The sequence below is a fragment of the Lagopus muta genome, chromosome 29 (assembly GCF_023343835.1).
Source record: "Lagopus muta isolate bLagMut1 chromosome 29, bLagMut1 primary, whole genome shotgun sequence".
NCBI classification, from domain to species: domain Eukaryota; kingdom Metazoa; phylum Chordata; class Aves; order Galliformes; family Phasianidae; genus Lagopus; species Lagopus muta.
This window is the reverse complement of record NC_064461.1, coordinates 684,996-707,795: the sequence shown is the minus strand read 5'-3', so window position 1 is coordinate 707,795 and position 22,800 is coordinate 684,996. Positions and strand designations below refer to the sequence as shown.

The following is a 22,800-nucleotide window of genomic DNA, read 5'->3' as shown; positions in this document are numbered from 1 at the left end:
GAGGGAAGGAAACTGCTGATAGGAGCAGCGCGAATCCCAGGAAGGAACGCGGTTAGAAACCGCGTTGGGGGGGGCAAGGATCGGCTCTTCGGCGGTCTAGAGGCGGATCCAAAGCGCGCGAGTTGATTGGCTGGAAATGGCAAAGGCTTGTGCCAGCGATTGGCCCAGAAACGGACCAATGGGGCTTCAGCAGCGGCGCAGCGATTGGTGCTGCCGTGAGCCTCCGGAGTCCTATAAAAAGGGCGCGGACGGGACCTGCAGCGACCCCTAACGGTTCGGAGTGAGCGCTGCACTGACCGCGCCTTCTGAGTGACGCCGCGTCCCATTCGGGTCCGTCCCGCTCCTTCCCGCTTCGTCTCCCTGTCTAATTACTGACTCCTCTAATTATTGACCCCACCTTACACGTTGTCATGGAGGGTGCAGGAACTCTCAGCCCCTGTGGGACCTCCCTAGGAGCCTCAATAGTTTTCCCCTCCAGCCCATAAGGACCTCTATAGCATCCATAGCCTTGGGACCCCCGTGGCTTCTTTCAGCTCAGCAGGTAACTGAGACACCTCCCCAGCTGCCAGCACACGGCGGTGGAGGAAGCAAACCCCCAGCCTGGGGGGCAGGAGGAGGAGCACAGCCTGGATCCATGCGGGTGAAGAACAGCCGTATTTCTGGGCTTTTCTTTTAAAAAATAACAACAACAATAAATTTCTTTACCGTGGAAAGGAAGAAAATAAAACATTATACAGCATCAAACAGCAACCAGTCAGTCTTGGCTCTATTATATATATTATATATATCAGACACCCCAGCGCCGGCCTCGCCTCTACGCGTGGGATGGGCGGATGCTGCCCTTCGCCCCAGCCATGGGGACAACGCTGTCCCCAATGGGGGTGACACGGGGGGGGAGGACAGGGGGGGGTTATTTACACGATGGGTGCACATACGTACATATTTATAGTCAGCGGGGGGCCGCAGCACGGAGAGGAACAAAACAAAGTGCATTTATACAGACTAGATCCAGCGCTCGCGGCCAGGGGTGCAGGGAGCCAGGCTGGGGCTGCCATGCAGGGTGGGGGAGGGGGGGGGGGTCCCAGGGGTCCCACGCTCCCTCCTTCCAAGAGGAGCCCCCCCTGCCCCCCGGGGTGAGGCTGGCACTGCTCCCAGCCCACAGGAGGTTGGGGGGGTTGGTGGGCAGCTCCCCAGCTTTGAGTGATTGTGGGGGGGAGACCCCCCCACCCCGCTCCGTGGCTAAAGGTCGGCTGTGTGCGCGGGGTCTTCGGCCAAGGGGGCTCTGCAGCCTGGAGGAGAGGAGATAAGGGGGGTGTGAGGGGGGAGGAGTTGGAGTCAGGGGGTGCATGAAGGTTTCCCTCCGACCCCAACCATTCTAAGGGGATGATTAGGAAGTGGGAGAAAGGGGGTGAGGAGGATGGGGAGGAGATTCTGAAGGGGGACAGAGAGAACGGGGCAAGAAGGGTAAGTGAGGAGGATAGCAAAAAGTGGGGCCCTGAGGGGGATGGGGAGATGGAGACCCGAGGGAAAGGTGATGGGGTGCAGCCACTCACCTGGGATGTTGGTGCTGTGGCCCTGCAGGCTCCGCAGGGAGCGGGTCAGGGGGCTGTCAGCCTCGGGGCTGTGGGGCCGCTGGGTCCATCCCTCCATCCCAGGAGCCGGGAGCCCCACAGGGGTGGTGTCTGCAGATGAGCTGTGTCCCAGGGACCGCAGCAGCTCCCGGTGGGCAGCTTCCACAGCCTGGGGAGGCAGCAAGGGGAAAGGGCATGACGTCAGGGTGGGGAGGGCACAGGTTTGAGGTTTCACCCTCGACTGGGGCTCACCTTGAGCCTGTTGAGTTTCAGCGTCAGCTGCTCGATGGTGCGGAAGATGAGGTCGACATCGTGGAGGGGGCCAGGTGGGTCTGGGGGACACTCAGCAGTGCTGGGCCGGGGGGGTTCCTCAGCTTGGATGGCCTGGGGGGGTCCTGGAGGTGGTGCAGGCTCAGGGGGCCCGGCGGGCATGCTAACATAGAAGCAATTACCTGCAAGGGAGGGGAGGAGCAGTGTTAGTGTGTGAGGGGCATCAGGGCTGCGGTGGCACTCTGTGTCCTCAGCTGTGGGGACAGCCCTCGGGGAGACATGACCCCCTCCCACCCCTCCCCAAGGATACAGCACCCCCCAGGGACACGTGTCCCCCTGGAGGACATGGCTGCTTTCAAGGGCCAGGAGGACATAATGGGGAAACACAGCTCTGGGGACTCAAGGACACCCCCCAGGAAGGGATGGGGGTCTCTTTACCATCTACATTAGCTCCGCCTCCTTCCTGCAGCTCAGTTTCTGATTGGCTGCTGCCTGGCGAGGGCGTGGCCTCCTGAGCACCCTCCGCTGGGGCTGTGCACCCCAAAAAGAGAGGGGGGAGGGAGAGGGAGGGGGTGAGCTGGCCCCGCCACCAGCACCCACCACCAGCACCAATCAGCATCCCATCACCAGCACCCGTATACCAGCATAGCATCGGTCAGCATCCCAGCATCAGTCAGCATCCCAGCACCAATTAGCACTTCAGCACCAGTATCCATCAGCTCCCCACCATTAGCACCCAAATACCAGCACCCCAGCATCAGTTAGCATCCCACCACCAGCACCCATCAGAGCCCACCACCAGCACCCCAGCTTTGATCCACCAAAGCTCATGCAGAGAGACCCCAAATCCCAGCGAGGGGAGAGAAAGGAACAGTCCCCAGGTGTCCCCATCCATGCCTGGTTTGGGGCTGGCAGCTCTCCATACCTTTCCGGACCACCTTGTAGCTGCTCTGCTCCTCAGCAGACACCGTTGGACCCGTTTCACTCTGCTCCTCCCACCCCAATCGGGGCTTTGGCTCCTCGGTAGCACTGGGGGGCTCAGCCAGCACCTCCTGGGAGGCTGAATCCTGGCTGGAGAGCACTGAGTCCCAGGTGTGGGTACCCCCGATGACCGACGGCGTGGGTGTCAGGTCATCCTCAGGCTCAGTGTCACGACTGGGCAGGAGCCGCCGCAGGATCAGCAGCCGCAGGTTCTCCACTGGGACGGGGAGGTGAAAATAGGGTTGGGGGAGTTTTTGACATCACAAATGTCCTCCTATGCCTCTCCAATCCCTCTGAGCACCACTCACCATCCTCCAGGGCTGCCTCGGCCAACCCCTCGGCTGGGCTGGGAACTGGCAGTGCCAGGCGCATGGAGGGCTCCAGGAGAGCATCAGACACCTCTGTATGCAGGGATCCAGCAGGCAGCTCTTCCTCCTCCACCTCGCTGCTTTCTGGCTCCTCCAGCAGCACCGAAGGCTGCTCCCTGCCCAGCAGCTCCGTGGGATTGTCATCTGCTGCAGGGAGAGGGGAGAGCTCAGGGTTGTGTCCCAACCCCAGGGACGGATGGATAACTGAGCACGGGGAATCACCTGAGGAGCTCTCCTCCACTTCTGCTGCAGAGCTGCTGACTTCGGACAGGATGGGGGAGACATCAGGGTCCTGCAACACCAGGCTGCAGGATGGAGAGGGGTTAGACTGGAGGATGGCAGTGCTAAGGGGCCAGGAGCCCTGGGAGCTGCCTCTGGGTCTCCAGCAAGTAGCTCCTGCAGCAGGGAGAACTCATGTCTCCAGCCCCACCAGCTGGAGACACTCATCAGTGCCACCCAGGCTCCAGCTGGGAGCACCCAGTGAAGCCACGCTGCTCACCTTGAAGGTGCCATGCGGGTGGGCTCTGGCATCTGGCGCTTTGGGGGGAAGGTGGCATTCCTCATGGCACTCTGCACCGCCTCCTCTAGCACCTCCATCCACCTGGCCGGCCCAGAGCACCGTCAGCTCCTGGGGGGGTCACACTGGGGAGCCCCCTCCCCACCACACACTTCCCATGGCACCAGCACCCCTTTAGCCCTTACGTGTTCTTCTCGGAGGATGTCAGTGCCACCAGCTCATAGATCTGGGGTCCCAGCTCCGACGTGCAGATGATGAAGAAGGCTCGTTTATCTGCACAGGGGACAGAGCAATGGAGAAGGTCAGGGTACAGCAAAGAACACGCTCAGAGGACAGGTTCCCTGCCACCCCCCATGTCCTGCTATCCCCTCACTACCTGTGGCCACAGAGCGGATGAGCACTGAGTTGAGCTTGAGGACGGGGCTGAAGGTCTGCTTGTTGTCCAAGGAGCCCAGAGCTGTCTTGCCGTGGCACTTGAGCACCAGCTTCTCATCTTGTTTCTGTAGCAGCACCAGGAGGTCCTCGAGGAGCAGCACGTGCAGATCTGGAGCGGAGAGCAGAGAGAAGAGGCTCAGGGTTGTGCTCACAGCCTAGGAAGGATGGCCCTGAGGACACAACGCTTTCAGCTGGCACAGCCTCAGAGGGTCCTCAGAATGCCACCAGGGCTGGCCCACATCCTGCAGGACCCGAGGAGAGGTCCATACCCACGGTCTTGTCCTTGCTGATACGCCAGGTGAGCGGCCCTTCATGGATCATGCGCCGAGAGGTGAGGTCCAGGCTCTGTAGCAGGGAGAGGGCAGCAGTGAATGTGCTGGCACTGGGCATCCCCCCCTCCCCCCCAGCCCCCAGGAGCTGGGATCACCTTGAATTCAGCTGCCAGCGGGTTGCTGGTCCTCTCCAGTGAGGTGGCATCCAGGCGTTTCTGGTAGCCCTCCAGCCGATGTCGGTTTTCTGCCTGCTTCACCGCTTCATTCACATACTTGAGGATGTCCCGGCACTGGTCTCGGGCCCGGCACAGCTTGTCGTGCTCCGAGGTGCCCGCTGGAGCAGGGTGAGGGTCAGGGGGAGCAAGTGCTGCCCCGTGTAGCTGAGCAGCACTCACACCCATGGCTGCATCCCGAGCCCACATGGAGCCAGCCCAGAGCTGATGGAGGGGAGGAGTCCCCCCAAGCACCCACCCATCCTGGCTTGACAGCAGCACACCCTCCTCACAGCCCTGAGATTGGCTCTGGGTGAGAAGAGCCACGAGTCCTCCAGCCCCTACCCTCAGTGTGCTTGATGATGTTCTCCAGCAGCAATGGGTACTTGGTCAGGCGTTGCATTTCTGAGATGATCAAGTCCTTGAGCTGCAGGCGCCGGCACTGAGGGTTGCTTTCTGCTTCCTAGGGCAGGAGAAAGAGGATGAAGGCCCTGGGGTGTGAGCAGGGGCAGCCAAGAGAGCCGTGGGGTGAGAAGCAGCCCAAGAGTGGACCGAACCTGCATGAAGATCTGGAAACGGGTCTCCTTGCGCTGCTTGGTCTTGATAAGCTCCAGCGCGATGGACTGATAGGAGCAGAAGTCAGCAGTCACCTGCTGGATCTCCTCCTTGGCCAGGCCGTCAAACTGGGGGCACAGAAAGATGTGGGCTCAGAAACCAACAGACCTGGCCCACTTCGATCCCACCACGGCTCTCCCACAGCTCCTTCATCCCCGTGTTCTGGTCCCCCAGGCACTGGGGGACAGTGCAGGTCTCTGTGACAGTAGGGTCACTTCTGCACTCTGTACAGAAACCTCCAGGACCCTCTGTCTACTCCTAGAGGACGTGATGTCCCCAGGGCTGGAGTCACCCCATCCCCTCTGAGCAGCCACCCCTCCTTACCCGAGACAGCATGAGATCCCCAATTTCCTTAATGATTGGTCCTTCTTCCCGGAGCTTCTTCATAGATTCGGAGAGGGAATCTGGAGGAGGAAGTGGGAGACAAAGTGAACTTTGACTGCTTTGACAGCGAAACTGAAAGTGGGCTACAAAGATCTGCAACAATCAAACAACCCAGCATGACACAGGCATTGGCAGATCCTGGAATAACAGGCTCTGGAAAGCCCCCAGCAGAGGGAAATGGGGCTGGAACAGTGAAGACGATGTTCTCAGCAAGGCTGATCACTGTACAGCCTAGGCCAGTGCTGCCACTGCAGGAAGGTTCACGGGGCAGAGGGGAGGGAAGAACTTACTGTGGATTTCAATCACATCTGGGAGGTTGGGGAAGAGCAGTGCCAGCTCCTCCCGGGACAGCAAGCTCTCCTTCCTCATCCGCTGGTAGAAGAGGAGGTCAAGGACTCGGAGGATGCGTAGGTGAGACCCCTCTGTGGCAAAGAGCTCTGTGGAGAGGCAGAGGAGTTGGAGATGCCTCTGGGCCGCGTCTGCAGAAGCACAGACCCCCAGCTCCTCACTCCTAGCTCCTCACCATTGATCACTTCCTGCCGGTCAATCTCCTTCTGTGGCAGGCTGGCCAGCAGCTCCCGGCCCACCGTGTGCTGCCAGTTCTGTGAATCCAGCTCGGGCTCCAGGTCTGAGAGTTGGCCCTGCTCATCCTCCAGCAGGTGAGGCATGAAGGGGTCGGCCCCGAAGCCCAGGCTGGGCGACTCAATGCTCCTGGGTGGATGAAAAACAGTAGTGGGAGTACTCTGCAGCCCTATCCCCCATGAGCCCGCCTGCAGCACTTCCAGCACAGCCAATATCTACCTGGGCCCTATTTCGGCTTGAACCTGGGACCTTCAGCACAAGAAGCACAAGCCTCTGACTCTTGAGCTAACAGACTAGGTCCCCCAGCAGCCATCTATATAGGTCGATTAAGCTCCTGCGTGAGACACAAGGGAACAGAGGTGCCCCCTAACCCCTGGGACGGGGAGCTGGCATTACACAGGACTGCGCCAAGTGGAGGCAACTCTGGGGGCTCCCTCCCTCTCTCCCAGGGCAGCCCTGAGCATCACTTCCCCTGGTGCTCTATCAAGGCCCAGGAGAAGCTAGGAAGATCCCCTCTGACACCCCCAGCCCCCTCTACAGTGTCCCTCCTGCTCTGTAGGACCCAGCCCTAGAGGTGGCGGCGGGCTCGGGGTGGTGAGGTAGAGGCGATGGCAGCAGCAGCCGTGCCACTCACCTGCGTCCCATCTTCGGTGTGTAGGGGGGGGTGGGATTCTCCAGCGACCTGGGAAGGGACAGGAGCATCACCCATTAGATCCCGTGGCACCCACAGGGCCCTCTCCTCCCAATACAGCACCCTGCACCACTTCCCAGCAGCAAATAGCTTGAGATGAGGGGCAAGTGCCAGCCATTGCAATGCAGGGCTTGGGGCACAAATGTGGATTAAACCCAATTCTAACTGGTTTCCCACGACAAACATCAGCTGTGAAGATCTGCAGGTAAGAACTGAGTGGCCAGAGCTTGGCCTGGATTCTCAGGGCTTGCCCAGGAGGCAGCATCCCAACCCAAGGGGTGAGGTGCAGAGACACTGGGGGCAGGCAATGGACCATCCCAGCTCCCTCCTGAGTGCCACAGGGAACTCCTGTCTCCCTTAGCCTGGCTCTGCTGGCAGCTCCCACCTGGTGGAAAGACTGGAGGCAGAGGACGATGCTGACTGGTGAAGCCTGGTGGCCTCGGCTGCAGCATCCATGTCCACATCGCTTCGGGAGCGGGGCACGTTTTCAGCTTTCCGCGATTTCTTCATCTCTTCACGGCCTTTCAAGCTCTCTGAGCGGCCCAGCTTGACCTCAGCACGAGATCTGCAGCAGGGAGACAGAGCCCTGAGCATCAGGCTGAGGGATGCACAGGGCAGAAAACATGGGGTGAGAGCACAGAGGGCAGGAATTGCCACCCCAAACCCCTCCTACCCGTCACCCTCCAGCAGGTCCTCCGGGAAGCTGCCGGTGGAGAGACGTTGCGAGCCAGGCTCCTGGCTCTCATAATGCTGGTTGTTCTCAAAGTGCTGGATAATGTTCCTCACATTGCCGGGTTTGACTGCTAGGGCAAAGAGAAGGGAGAGATCCTGGTGAGGGCAGGCAGGAGGAGACAGATGGTGGCATCGCTGCCCTCACCGTGGGATGTCACCAAGGCCACCACTGGGGCTTCCCCAGGGACATCCAGAGTGCCCACAGGCAGCCCTCCTCCCTCCCCACAGCCCATCCAGTGCCTGGTGCAGCAGTGCTGGGGGGGACAAACCAAAACTGAGCACGTGAGATGAATGGCAAATAAAAGAAAAGGGCTTTTACCTTCAACAGGGGACAAAGGGACATGAAATGCTGAAAGGAAAAAAAAACAAAAATGAGATGTCAAATCAATCCTGCGTCTCAACAGCGGAGGAGGCAGAGAAGGGAGCGTGTGAGCTAATGGTATAAGAACTGAAAGCGGGGGGGGGAACACACACACACGTGTTAGAGCACACATGCACACATGTGTCAGAGCACACACGTGTCGTTGCACACTCTCCACCACCTCAGCCCACCCCACAGCTCCTGGCAAACTTGCAGGATGGGGCAGCAAGAATTATTTTCAGGCTAAGCACTGCTCAGCTCCCCTCCTCCCTCTCCCTTCAAAGCCATTTGGGAACAAGGTTGAGACAAGAGGCTTTGAAAGGGCCTGGATGAAGAGAGCACAGGTGGCAGACGAGAAGTGCCTGCTATGGGGTGGTGGGTGTCCAAGGGCCACCCAAAGGCTGTAGATCTCCCAGCAGCAGTGAGCTGAGCAGCTCAGTGATCCAGAATATCCCAATACTCACTGCTCTGGGACATTTTGGGCTTCGCAATGTACTTTAGGATGGGGTTACGCTTCTTGTCTTCCATGGCATCCTTGTCCTTCTTCGTGCTGCTGCTCTGCTGGGACACCCGAGAGGAATGCTGGCATCACAATGTGATGCAATACACCACAGCTCTTCCTCCATCCCAACCACACGTTGCAGAGGGAGCTGGGAGCAGAGCAGAGGGACAGCAGCCATCTCACCACTCACCTTCTTGGCTTTGGGAAAGAAGGGCAGCCACTTGTCCTTGTCTGGGAGGGCCTGTGCCTTCTCACTGCTGCTGGCCACGCGTGGCTCACGGCTGCGGATGCCAGTGTGGTTCATGTATGTGCTGAGGGCAAAGGCCATGGGGGAGCTGCAAGAGAAGAGAGTCTGAGTGGAGACAGAGCACCAGGACACGGCAGCACAGCTTGGAGGGTGAAAATGGAACTGGGACACCCTGTGGGGTCTGGGGTGACAAAGAGATCACTTCTCCCTGGCCAGGAGACACCTGGGAAGGGACAAGGAGGGCAGAAAGGCAGCAGCCTTCAAGAAGGAGAGTTGGGGACACTCCTTCCCCAGGGCCTGTCATCATGATAGCCCACAGGGATAAAGCTGGCACTGGGACAAAGTGTTGCAGGCCAGCATGGGAAAGGGGTGGTTCAGCACCTCCTCTCTGAGTCCCTTTTCCCCTCCTCAGTCAACAACAGCAATACAATCACAACTGGGTGCATGCTTGCCGTGGCTGAGAGTCACTCACCTCCTGTCCTCTTCATATTTTGACCTGCAGAGAGAGATGGGGAGGAATAAAAGAGCTTGTTTGAGTTCCTCTGCTCAGCCCCAGGGAGCCATCCCAGGGCAGGGTGCTCTCTCCATTCCCCCTGCAGCCCTTTCCTTCCACCTCTGCCACCAGCACCCCCAGCTCCCACTCCAAATTCTCCTTCCCGACCTCAACCAGCACGCTGGGGAGGTGGCAGGACCAGGCAGCCCACACTCACAGGATGTCACCCAGCTGTGCCAGCTGCTTCTCGGCCACTTGCCGCTCCTTCTGCGGGTCCCCATCCAGGTCCAGGAGGTCATTTTCCCCATATAGGCTCCCCAGGCCCATGGTGCGCTTCGTTCTGTGGGCACACGAGGGTCAGTGCCGTGAAGCATAGGGGGAAGGTATGCTGAGCTCTCTGGGGTGACCATTCCACTGTCACCTGTAGTCCTGGATCTGCTCCTGTATCTCGGGCATCACCATCTCCTGAGCTTCGAAGAGGGCAGCTCGGACATCATCCCCATTCCGCAGGCGAGCCTCTGGGTGGTAAAAGGACAGGCAGTGTCACCAGCCATGCAGGAAAGTGCAGTGAGGACCTTCTGGCAGCCCCTGAGCACTTCTCACTCACCAATCTCAGCCAGAAGCTGCTCCGACACCTTCACTCGGAGAGGCTGCAGAAGGAACACAACACAGTACGTGAAGGAACTTGGGACACAGCATGCATGCCAAAGCTACACTCACACAGCTCTGAGCTTACAGGGTGAGGGTGCCCCGTGCTCCTGCACTGCCACTGTTTGGCATTTCTGCAGCTGGGGGGCGTGAGAGCTGAGAGTCCCACGCTACCAGTGCACAAAGCACCCAGCACTCACTGCAGCACCCAGAACACAAACCCCTCTGGAGCAGCGTGCTCCCTCCGAGCAATAGGTAACCCAGGAATAGAGGGCAGAGCCTGAGCTCCAGCCCTGCCTTTATGACCCCTGCTCCAAGCTGCCTGGTGCTGCTGCCATTGTGCAATGCCTGCGCAATGCTTTACGCAATTTGCACTGAAGCAGAGAAACCAGCATCAGCAAAGCACTGTCAGTGGCAAAAACTGTGAAAAAAGGACCCTCGTGCAACGGACATGACACTGATGCTGGCTTTCCAGCTGGTTCCCCTCCAACCCCCTGTAGATGCAAGGACCCCGATGCAGGCACACAACCCCTGGCCTCACCGCGTTCCGATCTAAGAAGATGTTCCAGATATCCTTCCCCAAACCCCGGGAATCCTTCGCGGTTGTCTGCTGGCAAACGTCTGCGCATAAGTAGAAGAGCTGCAAGGAGGGGAGACCAGAGATGGGCAGCGAAGGAGGAAGGTTTAGAAGCAGGAAGGTGAAACATCCAATAGAGCAGCAGCCAGACGGCCATGAAACAGGAAACGACCGTGGGGGTCTGGGAGGGCAGCGCCCTCCCCGCGTCACGCCTGGGAGGAAGGGGAGGACGTGTAACCCTACACTGGGCTTCCCTCACTGCTGCACAGCTGGGGACGCGGCTGCCAGCAGCTGCCTGAGCCCTACACATGGAGCCTGCATCTCAGCAACGTGCTCAGCAAACCAGCAGCACCCACAGGCCCCAGGGATGTGGGGAAGGCACGGATACATTGCCCTATTGGCACTTCTCCTAGCTTGCTGCCTTCAGCTCTTACCAGGGGGCTGGGATCTGCCTGGGAGAATATATAGCGCAGGAAGACTCCTAGATGTGCTGGTCGGGACTTCAGCTTGCCCAGATCCTGGAAGAGGGAGTCGCACTGCGGAGCCCAAAGGAGAAGCATTGGTTAGGAAAGAAGGGAACCGACTTGTCTGGAGCCCCATGGCACATCCCTGGGCGAAGCTCCAGCCCCTGTTCCCCATTTCCCACCAGCCCAACCCAGGACATCCCCATCCCCACCACGGCGGTGGCCAGGCTGGTGACAGCTGTCATCCAGGAATGCTCTCAACACGGGCTGGGATGACAGAGGCAGATGAGGTCACTGAACAGCTTCCTCCTCGGGAGGATTTCTAAATGTCACTGCTTCCTGGGTTCCAGGGCATGCAGCCACAAAGGGAGGAGCACGGGAGGAGTGACAGCCTGTCCCGTGACCTTGGCCAGCTGCCCCCAGAGAGATGGGACAAGAGCCAAGAGCAGCTTGGTGCCACTACCTCGTTGTTAAAATATCCTGGATCGTAATCCTCCTCTGGCCCAATGATGAGAGGTCGTCCTGTGCGCTCTGATCCCTGCAGGAGATGGGGGACAGCGTTAGGAGCTGGGCACCAGGAGTGTGGGGACACTCGGCGTGCCGTTGTCACCCTGCTAGGCTGGCTGACGCTGTGTGCCCAGGGCACTGGTTCCATCCTACCTGCTCAGTGGTGGGGATGAAGGCCGTGTCTGAGCCCTGCCGACGATGGTGCTGGAAGAGGCGGGCGGTGATGATTGGGGAGGTGCGTGGGCTGTCCAGGCCGTGGTCGGAGAGGACAGAGTTGCGGCTCAGGGAGATCTGTTCAGGGTGTTGGAGGGGACAGGCTGGGGATGGCTCTTGCCTGACTGGCAGGAATGCTTAGGGTTGTCCCCCAAGAGCACTTTGCAGCTCTGAGACCATGAAGACCAAATCCTCAATAAGCCCAGCGAACTTGGAAACCACATAAAACCTTGAGCGCCGTTTAAGACTAGAAGCACAAGCCTGGGGACCCCTCATTTCTGGGGCACCAATGTCGGGACATACAGTGCAAGCCCAAGCACTGCAATCTCAGCTCTGAGCATCAAGAAATTCAGCTTGTTCAGAAGGTAAGCAAATAATCACAACTACAAAGCCAGGTCCTTGGTTCCTAGTGGTCCAAAGACCCCTCCAACTGCACCCTGCTGTCATATTCAGCCACCCTGGGTGACATTTAGTTTTAAACAACACTTTCCCCCATTGCTGCTGGGGTCCAGCAGAGCTGGGCTGTGCTCTCACCTCGCTGACAGAGGGAAACCGCTCTGTGCCTGATTCCAACCCACTGTCACCATCCTGAGAGTCCAGCGAGAGGCGGCCTGGGAACGGAGGAGAGGCTGAGCCCCATGTTCAGGAATGCCCTGTGCACACTGAGGAGCGGGGAAGGTACAAACTGCCAGCACCACTCACCTTCTGCTGCCCTGGACATCACCATGCTGGAATCACCACACAATCTTCCCAAATCCTGCAAGGTGAGGGGAACGTGGGACCAGTGGGATGTCACTCAGCACAGGGAGACACCCCAGCACAGCACAAGAGGACACCTGGCTTCAGAAGCTCCCACCCACCATAGCAAAAGTGGGAAAGACCAGGAACACCAGCACTCCCCGTGGCCACGCTCCCTCATCTCCAGAGGGAGCCCAGGACACCTTAAGCCTGGTGCCTAACCCTAACCTAAGTTCCCACAGAACTTGTGCCCCTCGCTTACCACGGAGCCACCGGTCTCCTGGCGGATTTTGAGCTGCAGCTGGCTGACCCGCCGGCGTGCTCCCTCGATCTGCTCCCCCACCACAGTGCCGGGGTTGCGGTTGTACGCCTCGTAGAAGCGCTGAGTGAGAGATGAGGATGCTCACAGAGACCCCAAACCCATCAGCCTGCCCTGCTGCTCATGGGATGGGGGCAAAGACACAGCTGCTGGGTGGCTCAATGGGCCGATGCGCGCATAAGTGCTCCCCTGGGCCAAACAGTACCCGAATGCTGCACATCTAACCCAGGTACCAGCGCAGTCTGGCTGGGATGCTATGGACTGCTGTGAGAGCCTGTTAACTGGACATCATGAGCAGAAGAGAAGGGTGGAGAGCTGAGTTTCTCTCAGTGCCTACCAGCTCAAGCAAGGCACAACCCAGCCCAGAGTCACTCTTGGAGGAGAAGCAGCGCTGTACCTGCAGCTCTGCCTCCTCTTGCCGCAGCATGTTCCGGAGAATCTGTGTTGCATGCTTCTGAACCTCAGGGTCCTGCAATATAGGTTGGACACAAGACAGGCTGAGCTTTGTCCACGATGCATTGCAGCCAGTAAGGAAGGCAGAGAGAAAGGTGGGCAGGACACGTTACCTGTAAGGGCTTGGGGCCAGTGATGCGCTGCGGCGGGGGGAGTGGTGGAGGCGGAGGCGGTGGGGGGCAGGCAGGGGCATTGCGAGGTGCCCCTGTCGTGCTCATGTCTTGCTGGGAGTTGGAGAGCCCCACCGATGGTGGTGGGGAGCCCAGGAGTGTCAGGGCCACGTAGGCACCGGCTGAAGACATCCAGGATTAGAAAGGAAGGAAAAGAAAATCTCCTGTTACTCACTTCCTTAAACACACCAGGTGAGCATTGCAGCAATGGGTGGGCACATCCCTATCCCTGTGTGCCTGTGGAGGACTGAGACAGATTTCCTCATCTTCTCCCAAGAACCAAGCCCTGCCCTTGGGCATAATGCTGTCCCTCCCCAGCTGGGGATGTAGCCTTGTCCCCAGCAGCACAAAAAGGAAAGCTCAGGCCTTCAAGCTCAGAGCTGTGGCAGTTTCTGGCCGTACTCACACTTGATCAACTTCACCACCTCGAGGTGGGAGCTGTTGGTCACCATGGTGCCGTTCACCTGGCAGAGGGGAGGAGAGCAGAGCCATCAGCTCCAGACACAGCAGCAGGGCATGGCAGCACAGGCCATGACGCTCACCTTGACTATGCGGTCCCCCTCCTGCACCCCGGCCTTCATGGCCGCTCCTCCTGCAGGACAGACAGACAAACAGACATCAGGAAGGGCTGTACAACACGATGTGAACACCACCTTCCAGCCCAAATAGCCTTTGTGCTGCTCAAGCAATCACAACCCAGCCCTTCCCATCCTTGGCCAGACTCAGGTTCCAGCATCTGCAGTGACTCCTACACATCCCAGAGCACCATGTGCATGTGGACACCGGAGAGGGGCCCAGCAGCAGCGCTGCTCTGCTCCTCTCCCCACTCCACTCTGTAACAAAGCCACCGAGGCTGAAATACAGGGAAAATTATCTTTTCCTCAAGCCAAAACCAAGAGGAAATGTTTCCATGAGCTCCGACTCCAGGCCAAGAGGCTGAGACACAGCAATGAGCTCCAAAAGTGGAAAGTACATGGGATCGCTGGGATTCTTTTGGCTCTTAACGCTCTCACTATTGGCAGTGAGTGACCTGGGTGGGCGTCCCCGCCATCCCACGCCTGGGTGAGGTGGGTGCATGTGACCACACACCAAGCAGCATGGCTGGGGAAAGCCCCCATCCCAATCTGTGTCTCTCTGGAGTGAGGGGCATGGAGGGGTCTCCCCACGCAGCTCCTGTTGCACGAGAGAGGAACCCCAGTGCAAACGTGCTCTTGAAACCCGCAGTGCTTTCCCTTTACTATATTCTCATTTTTCCTGGCTTTCGGGCTAGAGGGGGGAAGGGGGAGGGAGGTGGGAACATCCGCTGTAAAATAAGCAGCTCATTGTCTGTTTAAATTGCTGCTCCCAGCCCTGCCACCCCGCAAAGTCATTATACTGCAAAACCAGCAGCATCTCCTGCAGCACAGCGCCAAGAGCCGCGCGCTGCCGACGTGTGTTTACCCAGGGCTGCCGGAGGGAATTCCCCACCCACCCACCCATGGCAGCACTTAATTTGTCCCTGTCCAGGGACACCCCAAACCCTGCTGCATCTCCCACTGAGGAGACAAACCCTTGGTGATACGTTTCTCCAGAGGCACGGAGCAGGTGAGGGGGTCCCGAGGTGTCCCCTGGCCCCTCCACCCTCTCACCTGGCCGCACAGATTGGACGAGGACGATTCGGTCCCCGCTGACGGTGAAGCCAAAGCCATGCTGGTCCTTCTGGATGATGACACACCGCTGGACCAAACCTGGGGAAGGACAGGAAGAAAAGCCAGTGAAGCTCTGAGCCATGGCTTTGCCAGGATGCCTGATTTTGGGAGCTGTGGCAGCACTTGGGGCTGCAGTGTGGACCACTGTGTGCAACCCAGTCTTTCAATGCCAGAACATCCCTGCTGCAATGTGGAAATTATGGCTTATAGGAGCACCAACCCCACACCCACAGCTTCATCCCAGCCCAGGAGACATTTCAGGGCTGTTTGAAGCCTGCTGTTTGTGGAGGGTCCCTTCCTATCCACATCCTGTGGATGAACGCGATGCAGCCCAACACTGCTAACGCTGGGAGCTGTCGGCTCTCCAACCATGCAAAGAGCTCAGCACCGACCTCAATTGCAAAAACCCACCTGTGGTCTCGGAGGAATCAGAGGGCTGACGGCGGTGTCCTGGAGATCTCCGCTCTGAAGACGAATCACCCAGGGAAGACAGGCTGCTCAACCTGCAGGGAGAGCGCGGTCGGGCTGACGGAGCAGTCCCCAGTCACCACTGGGACCTGGCTTCTCCTCGGGAACAACACAGGCCCAATGTGGGGAAGCACCAGCAGCTGGCACCTGCCTGCCCCTTGGGAAAGTGCTTCTCCCATCCCAGCCCCAAGGGATGCTCAGTGGGGTGAGGGAGAGCAGCACAGGGGACAGGCAGAGGACAGGGGCGTCATGCAGTGTGCACAGCCGCAGGGCTTGGCAGGCTACAGAAGGGTTGATGGCAGAACAGGGAGGAAGCTGCAAGGGATGGAAGAGAGATGGACAGACAGACGGACAGACAGCAGATGGTTCAGTGATGTTTCCCCCCCCCTCGCTGAGCCTTGTGGTCCCGCAGCAGGGTGCAGGATGGACAAGCTGCCTGAGGACTTTGGGCCATTGCAGGGATGCAGCACATCCCCTCGCCTGGTGCTGGAGGGATGGCAGCAGGAGGTTGGGGCCCAGACAGTGCCTCTATTCCCAAATGGGAACACAGCTGCTTCCTCATCCCTGCTCCTGCCAGCGCTGCGGGGCCAATACTGGAGTTGGGAGTCCCAGAGCACCAGGAGAGTGATGCTGGGGCCACAGCACCACTGTCAGGAGCAGCCATGGGCCTGTGCCCTGCCCCAAGGGCTGCAATGAAGCGAGGGTGCAGCGTGCGAGTTCAGGCAGCCCCAACCCTGCTTACCTGGGCAGGCGCTGCCTTTTGCTGCCCGCTCTGCTGCCAGCAGAGCACAGACCCCAATGGAGGTGGCACAAGACCCAGAGGACAGCAATGCAGGAAGGGGGAAAGAGGAGACAAACAGATCAAGAGACAGAGGGACACACAGTACAGCCGAACTCCACATTGCCACCCCGCATCCTGCAGGACATGCAACCTCCACGAAGGAAAGGCACCTCAGGACCCTCTGTTGCCACTGTGGGGGCACACAGTGGGGTCCTGGCACCACTCAGAGCCCCACAGGATCAAAGTTGGAGGCAGTGGCAGACGGAGAGCCACACTGCCAGTTTCCAAGACTCAACAGCTCCGAAACCACAATTACAGGCATTGAGTAATTCACCCCTTTCCATGGGATCAGCACTCTCCTCCTGCCCCAGTGCCACAGGGCCATGGCACAGAACCAGCTCCCTGCAGGCCCTGGGCATTAGGAAGCATCTCACTGGGGGCTGCTGGGGCCGTGCTAACTCCAACCCCATACACACAGCCATGGGGCACAGATGCTGATCCACTCGATCACGTTTGCAATCAGGGGATGCAATCAGGACCTTGGCAGGCTGGAGCCCAGGTGTATCTGTTGGCTGAAAACACAGGGGCACAACACCAGCGTGATCCTGGTGCGATTACCCATCAGGATTACCCCTAGGATTACCCCTGGGATTACCTATGGGATTACAGGCAGGCAGGCACGGGGCAGCAGGTGCCTTCATCCAGGCCAAGTCGAGATCGGTTCTTTCTGCATCACCCCGTATGCAGAGACCCTGGAGGGGCTGTGCTGTGAGCTCTGTGCTGTAAGCCTGCTAACTGGAGCTTCACAGAGCCTGGTGCACTGAGCTCAGGGCCGGACCCTTCCCGGATAACCCGCAGCCGCTGGGCCAGCGCCGGCTTATTTCCGTCTAAAAGAGTAGTTTAATTCGGCTTTGCATAAGCTTCTTCCTAATTGACTTATGGGGAGCCAAACCACGCCTGTTCTGAACCAAAGGCAGCGCCAACACAACCGAGCCCCGAGCCAGGCTGCAGCAGCGCCGCGATATTTCTCTTTTGGGTGCATTTCTCTGAGATTTGGGGCTGTGCAGATGCTGGTCCTGGGAGTGACACGCACACCAACGAGCTCCGCTGGCCCAACGCTGGGGAAGACATCACCTCCTAAATCTGTGACCGCACAAACATCAGCCCTTGGGTTTTCCTCAAAGATTTAACTCGGGAGCCCTCCAGGCTCCAAATTCCGCGGTTGCAGGGCTGACTCACAGAGGGCCCTGACTCATTGCAGCCCTAAGGCTGCCAGGCTCTGACCGGCCCCAGCCCAATGTCCCACGCTCTGCTGCGCCCAGGGCAAGTCCTGCTCCTGGACTGACGTTATTTTCCCCAGTTCTGGCTATTTTTAGCCCAATTATCATCTTTGGGTGGGACGTCCCTATGTCAGCAAGCTGGGGATGCTCTGTCCCCGTAGCAGCACCACAGCACTGGGGAGGAAGCAGGCACCACCGGCATCACCTGGCTCTTTCCTAGGGCAGAATTCTTCCTATGGGACAGGGCAATCCTGAAGGCAATTCAGCTTGAAAATAGTGGCAACTTTTTTTTCTTTTTAAGAAGGGACGAAAAAAAAAAGCACATCACCCACACTAAAGAGCAAACACCCCTGGCCCAGCGAGTGCTGCCCAAGCAGAGCAAACGCCACAATTAAACGATTAAGAGAGAAACAGGATCAAACCCTCAAAGTGGGTCAGGCTGCAGGCAGAGCCGTGCAGCTGCTGGCTCTGGGCTGGGATCTTTTTTTTCCTTCCCCGTCTCCAAATGGCTGCTCCCTGCAGTCCCCTCCCGGGGACACCGACGTCAGACACGTCGGCACGGCACGCTGCCTGGCCGGAGCGGGACGGGAGCTACCAACAATATAAATAAACAGGGGATAAAGGGAGGAAAAAACACCATTGGGAATTGAGCAGCGATGTGGGATGGGGAGGGGGGGGGGGAAAGAAAGAAAGAAAGAAAAAAAAAACAACTTGGAAAGGGAATTGGGATGCTTGCAGTGCGATGCTGCGTTGATCCCGCTGCAAGCCATGGCCCCAGCGATCTGCACAGCCCTTCCCCTCCTGATATTCTGGGGCAGGAAGGAAGGAAGGAATTTCAGCTAAAAATGATTCAACTTCCTCTCCTTCCCCCTCTCCATGGTGTGGCACAGGGGGACGGTGGGAGACCGGCACGGCCAGCCTGGCATGTGTGCATTGCATCGCAGGTTGGGCACGGAGCACACTGAGCCCTGCTCGGGGAAACCAGCAGAGAGCACAGCCCCATTGCACTGTGATACCCACACAGGAGCCCTCCAAACTCACTGGGGTTTCAGCAGCCAACCTGTTTGTTTGTCTTCTTCTTGTTGCTTTCACTTCCGAGGGAGAGAAGCAAAGCAAAGCAAAGCTTGGCCCATGGGTATCAATTTTCCTTCTGCAAATCAGAGGCAAAGCTCCACGTCCACTCCACAGCAAACTGAGTTTAAATCCCTGGGATCCCGCAGCAACCTTGCTGCAGCAGACAGGATTCCGTGGGAGCTTTGTTTAAATTAAGGTTTTTAATTAAATGGGAGGGGAAAAAATAAATTAACACAAGTGCAGCAGCCCTGGTTACTTAAATGGCACGGCGGACTCCGTTCCTGTGAATTTTGGTATTGCCCATTCCCTGCAGGGAGCCTCAATGTGGTGAGATGGGGACTTTGGTGACGGTGATACCAAAGGTGCAACCCGGAAGGGAACACCAGAAGGGTGAGACCTTGGCCACAGCCTGTAGGAAGGACCTGGTCCTGCAGCTGCTGGTGGGAACCTGGACATGGTGCAGACACTGCAGTGGAACTGCCTTGAGCCACGCCAGCTGTGCCAAGCAGGGCAGGGGCCGAGAGCACAGCACCCAGGGAGCTCCTGTTGCTCAAGAGCTGCACGAGGGGTTGAGAGATGAGCATTTATGCCTTAACAATGTTTGAGGAGCGCTTTGCACGTGAACTGTGCTCCATAAATGCTGCGGCGTTAGTGCTGCCAGCGGCACTGAGCGAGCCCGCGCCCATCCAACCCTTTCCTCCCTGTTGGGAAAAGTGTCTGCCATCCTTCCCCTCCCTGCCCGCGGCATGGGAGCGCAGAGGGTGGCAGACAGGGAAAGCAAAGCTAGGCTCCAGGCTCCTGTGAAGGAAACCCCATTCCCATGTGGCTCTGCTGAAGTGCCCACGGTGCCGCTTGGCCCCGACAAACCCGGCGTGGCTGAGGCGGTTCACCCCTGAAGCCACGTGAGGTGCAAAGCAGCGAGTGAGGCACGGAACAACTGCCCTGCAGGGACGCTTTCTCCCTGCCCTCCCACCACGCACACCCTGCGGCACCGTTCTGTCAGAGCAGCACGAGGAGCTGCAAGCAACAGCGCTGGGAATGGCTCCTGGGGGTTGAGGCTGGAGGCTGCAGAGCAGAGACTGAGCACCATCATCTTCACACATCCCCTGCCCATGGGATGGCGCACGGATGACACCAGGGCAGCATCAGGTTGCCCTTTCCCTGCGCCCACCTTGAGGCCGCCCCTCACCAGCAAGCCAGAGGGAGAAAGTCCTCAATTTCACACCATTTCACCCATTTTCAGGTCGCTTTTGTGCTGGAGAACAGCTTCCCAGAGCACCTGAGGCTGCTGACCTTACGGAGCAGCAGGACGGCGGCTATTTAAGGAGCAGAGAGAGGCATTAAGCCTCACACCAACACCTGGCACCCGCTCCAGGTCACAGCAAGCAGCACCTCCAGCTCTGATCACGGCCTCATCACCGCTGAGCCCAGCAAAGCCCAAGGAAGATCCTGGTGCATGGTTCTGCAGCCGTGCTCCGTCCCAGAGGTGGAAGCACTCGGTTAATCCTACCCATAGGGCACATTGAGCACCAGGCAGGGGTACAGAGAGGAGCAGCCAAGCTATCCCAGCACTGAGTGCCCCAAACCACAGCCACAAGGCGACGGACGGTGGTGTGATGGGTTCAGAGCCCAGCACAGGAGCACGGACACCCAACTGAGGGCTCCCCACAAACTGTTCTCAACATCCAAACAATGGATGGGCAGCATCCCCTCTCCCACTTGGGCCATGCACCACAAGAGTTATTTGACAGCGTTGCTCCTTGCTCCTTTGGTCCACGGTTTCCAACATCAGCCCGCAGCTCCTTGAAGCTGAGCTGCATCTTTTCAGGGTCCCCACTCTGGGGCCACAGCAGAGACAACCGCAGCACCTCAGCCAAACCTCACAGCGCTTTGGGGATGTGAAGAAGGGCTCTTTGGGGGGGGGAAGGAGGGGTCCCACCCACAGCCACCCCACAGTTCAGCCCCAGGGGAGCTGTGGGCTGATAGATTTATCAGCAAGAATTAATTAAAAATATCCCACCGTCAACCTGCAGGCGGAAGGAACCCAATGGTGGGACACACCGAGGGGCACAGGGATGCACCAAGGGGACAGCATATGGCACCCAACCCAATGCCAGCACCCCGAGCCACTGTATGCATCCAGCCCCAGCACTGCTGTGTCCACTCAACCCCAGCAACACTGTATCTGCTGACCCCCAGCACCATGGCATGTGCTCAACCCCCAGCACCACCACATGCAATCAGCCCCACTGCCCAGCACCACTGTGCCCACATGACCCCATAAACCACTGCATGCACTCAGCCCCAGTGCTCAGCACCACTGCCTGCTCACCCCCAGCACTAATGCATGCACGCAACCCCAGCAACCACTGCATGCATTCAGCCCCAGTGCCCAGCACCACTGTGTCTGTTCAACTCCAGGGCTCAGCACCATTGCACGCACTTAGCCTCAGCACCATTACTTGCACTCAGCCCCAGCAACCACTGCATGCATTCAGCCCCACTGCTCAGCACCACTGTCTCTGTTCAACCCCCAGTGCTCAGCACCACTGCATGCACTGTGCCCCAGCACCGCTGTGTCTGCTCACCCCCCCAGAGCATAGAACCACTGCATGCACTCAGCCCCAGTGCTCAGCACCCCTGCCTGCTCACCCTCAGTGCCCAGCACTAATGCATGCACACAACCCCAGTGCCCAGCACCATTGCATGCAATTAGCCTCAGCACCACTGCATGCACTCACCCCCAGTGCCCAGCCCCACTGTCTCTGTTCAACCCCGCTGCCCACCACCATTACATGCACTCAGCCCCAGCACCACTGCATTCACTCAGCCCCACTGCTCAGCACCGCTGTGCCCGCACAACCCCAGCAACCACCGCACGCATTCAGCCCCACTGCCCAGCACGATTGCATGCACTTAGCCTCAGCACCATTCCATGCACTCAGCCCCAGCGCCCAGCACCGCTGTCTGCTCACCCCCAGAGCCCAGCACCATCACATCCACTCACCCCCAACTCATCCCCACCTCCCAGCTCCACCGCCCTTTGCTCCCCTCTTCGGCTCGCAGCCCCGCGACGCCCCCCCCCCCGACACCCCCAGACCCCCATCGGGACCCCAACCCTCCACTCAGTGCCGCTACGCGCCAGCGGATCCCGGCCGACTCGTTCCTCCCGTACCTGTCCGGGGCGGCCTGCGGCGGCCTCACGCTCATGGTTCCTCCTCGTCCCCGCAGCCGCCGCCCGGCGCCCGTGGGCCGCAGCCGCTTTCAGGATTCGGGGAACCGCAACCCCGCGCCGGCCGCCACCATCCCCGGGCGCCCGGCGGCCCCGCGGCGGAGCGCGGCGCGGCGCTGCCCGGCTCCAGCGTCCCCCGAGCGGCCCCGGGGAGCGCGGCGGGCCCGGCCCGGCCCGGCTCGGCCCGGCTCGGCGCGGCGCGGCTCCGCTCGGCGCGGCCCGGCTCGGCGCGGTCCCCCCGCCCCACCGCCCGGCTCTGGGGGCCGGGCCGAGGGAGAGGCCTACGGCCCTCCCAATCCCCGGCCTCGCCCGGCCCTCGGCCCCGCCGCTGAGCGGGCAGAGCCGGCGGGGGCTGCGAGGGAGGGGTGCGGGGTTTTAGGGAACGGCGGAGATACCCGGATATGGGGGGGATCCGGGGGGGGTGGAGGGTGAAGCGGGGAGGGGGGGGGGGGGGAGCGGAGAGCTGGGGGTGTGAACGGGTGTGGGGGGTCTGCGTGGGTTTGGGGACACGCGGGGATTGGGGGATATATGGGGATGGGAGGGTTCCAGGGACAGCGCTGATCTGGGGACCTGCAGGGACTGATGGGTGTTGGGAGGGGACACAGTGGGTGCCCAGATTTGGCAGCCAGATTTGGCAGCCAAGTTTGGGACACTCATGGATATGGGGCACCCATGGACAGCAGAGATTTGGGGACCTGCAGAGATTGCATGGGTTTGGGGGATGTATGGGACTACCAGGGTATGGGAGGACTCCTGGGGACAGCACTGATTTGGGGATCTGCAGGGACTGATGGGTGTTGGGGGGGGGGGGGGGGGGACGACACAGTGGGTACCCAGATTTGGCACCCAGATTTGGCAGCCAAGTTTGGGACACTCATGGATATGGGGCACCCATGGACAGCAGAGATTTGGGGCACCCATGGGCTGCAGAGATTTGGGGACCTTCAGATTGCAT

The 22,800-nt window shown here is 59.4% G+C and overlaps 1 protein-coding gene across 10 annotated transcripts; it reads right to left on the bottom strand.

The window, feature by feature from the left end:
* Positions 1-641: 641 nt before the first annotated feature.
* Positions 642-21,948, bottom strand: ARHGEF11 (Rho guanine nucleotide exchange factor 11). 10 transcript variants are annotated; one of them, XM_048928866.1, is made up of 41 exons: positions 21,789-21,948; positions 15,422-15,513; positions 14,951-15,049; positions 13,865-13,914; positions 13,729-13,786; positions 13,266-13,444; positions 13,097-13,168; positions 12,643-12,762; positions 12,345-12,399; positions 12,177-12,253; positions 11,583-11,720; positions 11,386-11,460; positions 10,893-10,994; positions 10,423-10,521; positions 9,841-9,883; positions 9,655-9,751; positions 9,451-9,573; positions 9,213-9,236; positions 8,684-8,828; positions 8,456-8,552; positions 7,950-7,979; positions 7,572-7,701; positions 7,284-7,463; positions 6,842-6,889; positions 6,149-6,336; positions 5,916-6,062; positions 5,566-5,645; positions 5,184-5,309; positions 4,972-5,089; positions 4,570-4,748; positions 4,412-4,487; positions 4,084-4,251; positions 3,893-3,980; positions 3,690-3,791; positions 3,413-3,495; positions 3,131-3,337; positions 2,767-3,039; positions 2,280-2,372; positions 1,824-2,023; positions 1,554-1,740; positions 642-1,289 (listed from the first exon to the last, which is right to left on the bottom strand). In XM_048928866.1, exons 1-41 carry the CDS (start codon positions 21,821-21,823, stop codon positions 1,240-1,242), a joined length of 4,533 nt encoding a protein of 1,510 aa, XP_048784823.1. In that variant the 5' UTR covers positions 21,824-21,948; the 3' UTR covers positions 642-1,239. The 10 variants fall into 10 exon arrangements, with proteins under 10 accessions (XP_048784823.1, XP_048784826.1, XP_048784824.1 ...); XM_048928869.1 differs by having other exon boundaries at positions 3,131-3,334; XM_048928867.1 differs by having other exon boundaries at positions 7,572-7,698.
* Positions 21,949-22,800: the final 852 nt, after the last annotated feature.